Source organism: Monodon monoceros, unplaced genomic scaffold, assembly GCF_005190385.1.
Source record: "Monodon monoceros isolate NGI ecotype Baffin Bay Population unplaced genomic scaffold, NGI_Narwhal_1 Super_Scaffold_21, whole genome shotgun sequence".
NCBI classification, from domain to species: Eukaryota; Metazoa; Chordata; class Mammalia; order Artiodactyla; family Monodontidae; genus Monodon; species Monodon monoceros.
In genome coordinates, this window is record NW_021703778.1 from 79,543,680 (window position 1) to 79,553,176 (window position 9,497).

The 9,497-nt window shown below is 51.5% G+C and overlaps 1 protein-coding gene across 1 annotated transcript; it reads right to left on the reverse strand.

Moving 5' to 3' along the window:
* Positions 1-1,698: 1,698 nt before the first annotated feature.
* CRABP1 (cellular retinoic acid binding protein 1) lies at positions 1,699-8,660 on the reverse strand. Its single transcript, XM_029238716.1, has 4 exons — positions 8,306-8,660; positions 7,575-7,753; positions 5,429-5,542; positions 1,699-1,986 (listed from the first exon to the last, which is right to left on the reverse strand). Exons 1-4 carry the CDS (start codon positions 8,373-8,375, stop codon positions 1,936-1,938), a joined length of 414 nt encoding a protein of 137 aa, XP_029094549.1. The 5' UTR covers positions 8,376-8,660; the 3' UTR covers positions 1,699-1,935.
* Between the last annotated feature and the right edge of the window lie 837 nt (positions 8,661-9,497).

Below are 9,497 nucleotides of genomic sequence, written 5' to 3' on the forward strand. Positions count from 1 at the left end.
CAGACACCAAAGCCCTCATTCTTTCTGTTTTACCTGGTGAGGCCAAGTCCTGGAGGGCTTGAAGTCCAGGCCAGAGTTTGACCTTTCTGTTGCAGACCATGGGAATTACTGAGCAGGGGAGTGACATGTTTAGAGCAGCATTTTCGTGAGACTATTCTGATGACAGTGATATTTTGTGTAGGTGTTCATCCTACACGTATGTGTATATTATATATCGTATGCAATGTGTGTACACACAAATATTTGAATGAGAAACACTGTGCCTTTTCCTCTGGAAAATGAAGAAGGAACAGGATTCAAGAGAAACAGGCTACGGACTATGTTCTGAGTCTAAGTGAACCAGTGGTGCTGCATAGAAGCCCAGGTCCTCCCCTTCCTTAGGGGTCCCACTCCAGCCCCTTTCCTCCAAGAAGTCGTCAGACAACTCCTCTTAGATGTAAGCAATAGAGTCTTTGAGGGGAGGCTGAGGTCCCCCATGAGCAAAGTAGGGTTCTGGGCTGCAGAGGTGTGAGAAGTCAGGTAAAGGTGTCCTCATTTAAACTCAGGTGGTGGCACCTGGGCCTTAGGTGTCGGCTCCATCAGCTTAGGTGTGAGCTCTTTAAGGGTCACTGTCTTCTGGCTTCATCCATGCCCAAACACTGTTGATCAGCCAACTCTGGCCTGGCTTTGCCAAGAACCCTTGTGCCTAGGATGGCAAGGAGAAACGCCCAAGAAGCCGGGCAGTCAACGTAAAGGAGGGCAGGGGCAATGGTGGGGCCCATGGGGAGGCAGAGGGTGTAAGTTCCACTTAAAAAGGGGGAAGCTGCCAAGCCACCTGTGGCCCCATGAGAGATGCCAGATTTTCCCAATTTTTCTCCTAAGGAAAGAGAAGTCCAGATTTTCATGTAAAATCTAATTTTCAAATGTTAAAGTTGGCGACTGTGGATTATTGTCCTGTTGCATGTTGGGATCCATTCTTCTCCTGGCTATGTCCTGGGGGGGTGACTCTTGTGGGCAGCACCCTCGCCCTCCCTCCCCCTCCCCACTCTCTTGCCCTCTAGATTCCAGATGGGTTTGGCCAGTGGTTAGAATAGATAGATCAGAGATTGAAAATTGGGAGGCCAGGATATTTAACGCCCTTGTTGCAAGCCAGAGACTCTCCCCCGACCCTCTGAACCTCCATCTACCCACATACTGGGGCCATTGTTTTGGCAGTGATCACATTCCTCTGTGTACTGCCACAGCTCCTACACGGTGGTGGTCTCTCTCCCAGGCTATAGCTCTTGTGGTCTGGTGACCCCTCTGTCCCTCTGTCTAGGGGAGTACCGGTTCCCTGCTGCTTGTCTCTGAGTGTCTCACCATCCTTCGTTGGTTCTCTTCATCCCGTCCACGTAAATGCCTGTGTAAATAGTCCCTTCGCTCTGAGCTCTCCTCAGTTAACCCTTTTGAATATGCCCTCCCTTTCCTCCTGGGAACCACCATTATATCAGCTAATTCAATTAAAAAACAACACTGTGAGATCCAGACACACCTGGATCTGCAGTGTGAATCCTGTCAGAGGAAGCCCAGCTCACAACCCCTGCCATATGTTCCAAGCACTGCACCTGGGCAGCAGGCAGAAGCAGAAATCACTACGCAGACCAATGCAGTGCTGGGGTCAACAGGTACACCATGACCTTGTGTGGAAACCGAAGAGTCAGTCCAAAGAAGGAGAAAGCCTTGAGGTGTGTACAGCCAGTTTAATGGTTGATGAAACCATAGAGATGCCAAACTATGGAGCACCAGGGACACAGAGGCACGAAGCCTTGGGGGGAAACACTACAGCATTATCGTGGGGGAAAACAGGATCACCTAATGTTGATACTGGGAAAGAGGAGGTCCGCTGGCAGCTCAGAACTATGACATTCCTCGGGGGAACATGAATCCACCCCCAAAGCAGGAGCAAGCCAGCCGCCTTCACTCCCGAACATAAATCCTCGTGCAGACCACATCATCGGCGCCGAACGTCTGCAGAGAAGGAAAACCAATCAGTGCAGATGTCTGTGCAAAAATGTTCAAAGCAGATCGCTAATAAGGCCACTTACTGCCCTGTTAAAAACTCTGTAACAGACATTCAATTTCCTGTGCGGTGCGCTCACGCTCAGCCCTAAGGGTTTTTTTCTTTCTTTCTTTCTTTTTTCTTTTTTTTTTTTCCTCCCTTACACTCTGTATTGGCAGAGAGGCAACAGGGGTATAGAATTATGTTGTATGCAATTTTCCACTACTTCTGGAACCTGGGAATGCTGACGTAAAAAATGCACGTTTCCCGGCTTTGGTTTTTTAAATTAAACTGAAGTGGGTGGCGGGGAGTATGCCATATTGGACATTTCTGAAATGGTTCTGTCTCTTTTCAAGTGACTTCAAGAGAGCAAGGGGCTTGGGCAGCTGGAACCCTGGGGTTCAGCACTGACCAGCCAGGTGGGATAGCTTCAGAGAGGGTGTAGAAGTACCTTCCAGGAAGCAACTGTCCAGCCTGGGAGACGCCTGAGATGTTGTATAAGTAATACTCAGGTTACCTGCAAGCTAGAAACATGGTCTCAACTGCAAAAGCACAGTGTCATTGGCACCCAGACCCAGCTCTGCAACTCGCAGCTGGGTGAGCTGGGGCACTGCTCTGGTCTCTTGGACAGTTTGGGGATGGAGGGGGGAGGGAGTTGAGGGGAGGGGTGCAATTGAACAAGATCCCACAGCTCTTTCCAGCGACTATTCTGTGACTGTTTGTTTGTTTGCTGTGGGGAGGACACAAATCATTCCACGAATGGAGGAGCACTGTTTCTTCTGGCCTCTGAAATGATATCACTGTAAGTAAGCTGTCTCAACTCTTCCAAAAACTAGCAATTATTTATAGGCCTGCTCTCCTAGGTCTCTCACAGGCAATTGGAACAGAGACAGCAATATGTATGTTAAAAAAAACACAAAATAAAAAAAAAAACCAAACAGAATTTCCCCACTCTGTAGACTGACGTAGATATGTTTGTTTGCAGACGTACATTTTTCTGTGGGAGGGTCCCTATCTTTCAGATTGTCAAAGGGGCCTGAGGTTAAGAGCCCTGAACTCAGAGCTTGAATATACTTGGATCTTCCCCTGGGTCCCTCAGTTGACCATGAGATGCTCTCAGGGAACATGAGTTGGGACGTTATTCAAACATGTGTGTTTCAGGGAAATACTAGTCATTAGTGATTATGAAGGAAGCAAATGCTCATCACCAGCCTCTTTTCTAAGTAGGGAACTTCTGATCACACCGGCACAGCTGTGCCTGCTCTGGACACCTTCTCTGTCCTATTCCCTTTCCTCATTAGTGAGGAATGCAGATGTTGCCGGGTGCTGGGGCAGGGTGAAGCGGGGGTTCCCGTGGAAATTCACCTCTCAGATGTCCAGACCGCTCAGAACCTTGTCAGTTTTCTGAAACTCTGCCAGCTCTATGGCCATGGAGTGTCACGTGGAAGGGCAGAGTTTGGGGACTGGACTCTATACCTGTGCTGGAATGACCGACACCTCCCCCAGGCCAACAAATGGCTTCACGAAACAAGAAGAAATTGCTACATTTCCAATCACATTTGAAATGTCCTTCTCAGCCTGCAAACTATGCTCAGAGGTTCCTGAAAGAAACTCTCGTATAATGTGCCCGAGTCGTTTAAGGGACTACCCTCAATTTTCAAAGTAAGGCAATTTACAGCTGGGGGTGCTGGGAGAGCTTATTTAAGTTAACTAGAATAAATTTCCTCTTGTTATACAGAGACAGCATCTCCCTACATTTGGATTTATTAATGATAATAACCCTTGGAACAAAAGCCCACATTTTAGAACCCAAATGCCAAGAATTAATCCTCCCTTTGAGGCTCATATGTATGTCTGCTGAGCCAGGGAAGGATGCACGGGTGGAGCTGTAGTGGGAGATTTGGAAGTGGTGGAGTCTCCTAGCAGAATTGTGTCCATGCACTGGCTGCTCAGATACTACTGAGATTAATAAAATCACACTTTCTCACGGACCACACGGAGCCTACTTAACCCTTAGCTACACTCAAGAACTCTAAAATCATCTCCCTATTTTCTATCCCTGGACCAATCAACCATATGTGCCTTTTCCTCTTAAATTTCCATGTCTCCGCCTCAAATTGCTCCCCCAACCCCATCAACTATTCCTGCCCTTGAAACAACATTAACCAGATTGCAAATGAAGCCAGTTCTTTCTCACGAAAGAAAGTATGTGAAATCATCTCAGGGAAGGACAAGAGGAGAGAGCGAGTGAGATCAAGCAGCCTCCGTTAAAGTAATAGAGACAGCTCAATTTAGGGTCTTCTTGCAGAATAAACACGTAATTTCAGGGCTGAGAGAGACCTCAGGGATCAAACTTTAACCCAACCCCTCATTTTACAGCTCAAGGAGGGAAGGGCCATGCCCAGGTCACACAGCGAGTCCTGTCCTAGCATTCCTTGCCACCTCCTTTTCCGACATTTCAGGGTGACACTTGCTAGGGTGGGGCAGGCAGGCAGTCTTCGAGTGGAGATGTTAACAACAGGTCTGATGGAGAACAAAGGATATCATTTCCTGGTTATCCACAACAGCGTTCCCCTTTTCTAGTGGGAGCACTGGGGGGACGGGGAAGGGTATTACAAGGAAAGCTTGGTCTGTTCTGAAATACAAAGGGAGAGTGGCAGGGAGGTGTCCTTTCCTCTATCCTCTTTGCCCCTGTACCTAAATAAAGGGGGAGGAGGTGTGTGATTAAACTACAGGGGTTTCTAACTTGGCCTCACCAGGTATATTTTGTGTGGCCAGGGATGTTTAAAATGTTTCGATCTGATTACCTTTAAGGTAGAGCCCACCCCCCTCAGTTCTAAAGGCCCCACCCTCCACATTGTGTTAACACTGTGACTGCCCCAAATTAGCATCACTATACTTGTCTGGCTCCCGAAGGCCATTGGAGTTTATAAGTCCGGGGGTAAAAATGTTCTTTAAGGCTCTCAGTGCAGGCATACTAAAATTTCTGAAATCTTTCCCAGGCAGCAAAATGGGGAATGAGGAGGGGGTGGGGCGGTGGGGGGAATCCCTTCTGCAGAGTGAACGCTGGGACCTCCCAGAGCCCAAGCATTCGGAGCCCGGCTGGAGGGGAGGCCGGTTTAAGCAAGTCAGCGAGTCACCACAGAGATGCGTGGGTTTGTATACAGGCCGGCAAGGCAGCCTGTCTCTAGGCCCTGCTCTGCCCTCTGAGCCACTCCTCTCTCCTGCCAACCATCTAACAATGATTTCCTCTGACCTAAACTGTCATCTCAAGCTTTCTGCTCACATGTTAACCCAGGGCAAAGAGTGTCTCTCCCTGAATGTATGAGTGAAGATGATGATCTTGGGGCCCGCCACAGGCAACATCTGGAGAACTGTGGGCTTGTTTCAGGGTCAAGGGGCCTCGCTCACCAGGATGAGCTCGTCGTTGGCCAGCTCGCGGGTCCAGTAGGTTTTGGGGCCGTCCCCCTCGAGGAGAGTTTGTGTGCAGTGGATCTTGTTCTCATTCTCCCAAGTGGCTAAACTCTGCCGGCAGGAAAACCATTAGTGACGTTAATTACACTCTTGGCAGTGGGAGCAGAGACAACAATGAGCATGGGAGAATAATAGCTGTGCAGAGAAGCAACACATGGTCCCTGTCAGCGCGGCTCAGAACCTTCTGTGCTGTGCTGTATGGAGCCTAAATTCAGAGGGCTGACCGCGGATTTTATGGGGTATAAATATGCCTTGTATTACCCAAGTACACACACACAAACTCACCGAAGCAGCAAAGCCTCAGGCACATTTTACATCTCCAGGAATAAAACGGACGGCACACAATGATTCCTTTATGTCAAAATGGACGACCCCTTCAAGCAATTTGGCTATTCAAGGCACGAAGCTTCTCATATCAGAAGTACAAAATTTTAGAATGGTAAAGACACCATGTTTGTAACCACGTCTGTAGTCAGCGGATCAGGAGCTCTGTTCCTTGCATGGATTTGGGGATGAGGCCTTCCTTTCTGTTTGCCCTCATCAGACACAGCGCACAGCCTGCTCTGAGAAGCCTGAGCGTCTCTGGCTCTGAGGATAAAAACACAGCCACTTCCCAGGTTACATGTCTCTAGAAAAAAATTTTTTTAAGTCTGAAGGGTCTTCATTCTGTTGTAGGTGGGAGGCAAAAGGAGGGATTCCCTGCAGTTTTCCCCAGCGTCTGCACAAAGCAAAATGCTGAACAGCTGGGTTCCGAGGCTGTACTGAATGCGCACATACTTGCTTTTTAACTAACACATGGGACACATTCACTAGGCAGGGCAGGAATAAAGCCCCACTCTCCAGGCTGTCGTGTGAACCTTTGATTTTTCTTTTTTAACCAAAATTACTGTCTCTGGCAGTAGTCACCATTGGATGTCCCCAAACTGAGTCCTGCCTATCGCCAGGGCTTCTACCTTAAGACTCCCAGACCTTCCCTCTAAGCTGTGCTGCTCTTTTGTTTTTATAAACGGTGCAGTGGCTGGGGCTCCAATCCTGCCAGCTCCAAGCCCGGACATCATTTTCAGGCTGTGCTAATCTGGGGGCCAAATATTGCTTTGTGGGACAGCGTGCTCCTGGGGGTCTGTGGCTCTGTGTCCTCCCAAACCCCATGCCCAGAGAGTCCCACTCTAGATCAGACAGGCACCACTCAGGAAAGGTGAAAAACAATTTCTCACTCTCTGGAATGTTATTCGTTCTTTCTTTAAACCTTGGGGAGAGGAGGGAGACATTTTGTCACTTTTAAACTAAGTGCTAGCAGCAGCAAATTGTTTTTCCATCTGTCCTCAAAATGCATGAGGGGCCAACCCTCCATTCTACTCCAGAGACCAACCAAAGGCAATTTTTGCCCATCTAAAAAAGGAATTTACAACCCCTTGCTTCAGTCCACCCGTTCATCCACCCTGGGACCTATATACAAAGAAATACAGAATTCTTGCCCTTGAGGACTAAGAGAGAGCACTTAGTCCATTTTCCAGGCAGAATCTGCCTTGCTTTTGGAAAGATTCCGTCGTTTCCTTTAAGAAACCAAACTGAGGGTGGGCGGGAGAGGTCCCGGGGCCATCGAGACTGCTGAAACTGGATCCAGAGCATTCTCAGGGCGCCCAGGGACCCGGGCGGGCGGGACTCGAGAGCTGCCGCTCCACCTGCGGCAGGAAACGTGGCAGCCTCGCGGCCAGGGAACCTGGTAGCCCTGAAACCTCCTCCTCCCCGCCGCCTCCTGCGCTCGCGCTGAGGATCGCAGCAAAACGCTGCTGCGGAAGCCCCTGCAAGGAACGCGGTGCAACCCACAGCCCGCACTTTAGGCGCGGCTGTTAGCACCTCGGGAGGCGACTTAGGGATAAGGTTGGGGAGGAGTTGGGGTAGGCCTTTCTCTTGAGCCCAGGGCAACGCGGTGCACAGATCCTCTCTTCAAACAGCCGGTGCACACGCCCCGCAAGGAAAGGGCGCCACAGGCTGCAAAAGGAGCCGGGGGTTCGTCTGGCTGCAGCGGTTCACGGGTAGGGAGCGGGGACGCGGGAACGCTGCCCAGACTCTGGGGCCTCACCCTGCACTTGCGTCCGTCCACTGTCTCCTCCTCAAAGCCTTCTCCGACCTTGAAGTTGATCTCAGTCGTGCGCACCGTGGTGGATGTCTTGATGTAAAACTGATCCCCGTCCTGGCGGATCTCCACGTGCGGCTTGGACGCAGCCGCCACCGCCACTTTCCTCAGCATGGCGTTCACACCTGCGCCGGGAAGAAAGAGTGCGACTCACGGGGACTCGCCACCCGCTAGTCATCCCAGGACTGGCCCGGCACTTCTCAAACCCTCTGACTATATATAGATGGGGGCCTTAAAACTGATTCATTCCTCCCCCTGCCCTCGCCCTGATTTTTTTTTTTCCGAGGTGAGCAACTGAGGCTCAGAGAGGGTAAGCGGCCTTCCCTGGGCAGCACAGTGTATTTCGTGGTAGGGCCTGATCTCAAACTGAGTCGCCAGTTTTAAAGTCCCTGACCCACCTAGGACTTCAGTAATAACCTCTCCTCGCGATTAGCTAGCTCGAGATAAAGGCCGAACCGTCGGGGAAAGCGCCAAGCATCCAGCAAACGCTCTCTGGATGCGCGGATCCCGGGCTCTACTCGCCACTTCTAGATGGGGTGTGTCTTGGAATTCGCCCCAATCTATCGCACCGGGGACTCCCTCTTGCCTGGTGTTGGTCCCTAAAGCCCACCCTCTGCGGGTCGGGGGCACCGCCGGCTGCTACTCCCCGTCGGGGCGCGCCGTCCGCGCCAGCTTACCCAGAGCCTTGAGCAGCTCGTCGAAATTCTCGCTGCTGCGCATCTTCCAGGTGCCGGCGAAATTGGGCATCTTGGCAGTGGTGGCGGCGGCGGGAAGGTGGCGGCAGGCACGGACAGCTGCGGCGCAGCGGGCACACTCCAAGCTGCAAGGCGGAGACTGCGGCTCTGCGCCCAGCCCCACGCGCCTTGAGTCTCCGGGAGAGCGCCCCCAACCCCCGCGCTGCTCCAAGCACCGCCCCGCCAGCACCGCCCCTGCCCCCCGCGGCCCCTACCCAGCGTGAGCCCTGCTCCCAGCCCTACCGTGCCCCACTCTGCCCTTTGGCGTTCCAGTCTCCAGTGGTGCAGGCTTGGCACCAGCTCTCCTACAACTCTGGGTGGGGGGTGGCGCCTCTGCCACCCCCAGGCTACTCACATCCTTCTTTAAAGTGGGTGGTGGGAGAGGGTTAGCTGAAACAAGATTGGCCAAGAGGGGCAAATTGTTGATGCTAGGCGGTGGGGACTTGGGAAAATCATTATACCATTCCCTCTACTTTTGCATTTGTTTGAGAATAAACATAATATAAAGTTAAAATAAGTGGGTAGTGGGTCCACCAGGGGCTGAGAGACTTTCACCACTCCCAGTCGCCTCCACTCGCAGTCTGGGATCCTATTCCGCACCCCTCCTACCCCCCCAACCCCCCAACCTCCATAACACCACCACCACCAGCATCACCACCACCACAAACAGGACCATGGGAGCAAGTGGCGGAAAAACCTCAAACCACTCCAGCACCGTCTGGGCGCTGCTGTGCAGAACCCAGGATCGCGCGAGATTGTGGGTCCTCCACGTTGGTAGGGCGGGAGGGAGCCCAGGCTGCTGTACCCTTGTGGGTAGCTCAGACATACTGCGGTTCGAGAGGGGTGGACTGAATAAGCTCCAGAACCCTGGGTAGGAGCGACCTGTTTTGCAGAAAAGTGAGGCTTTGTGCTCGCAGGCAAGCTGGGAGGGCCAAGTGGAGGAAGTCTTCTCTCTTCTCCCTTTGATCCCAAATACGTACCATAGCTAAAGCCCCCTCAGTGTCTCCTCTACGGAAGTACAGGAGTACAGACGCTTCACCGCAGCTCTTAGAGCTGTCTACAGCAGACCCTAAAATTCCCTTCCAGTCTCTTTCCACTATTCGGCCATCAGTATGCCTTGGCAAACTACGTAACT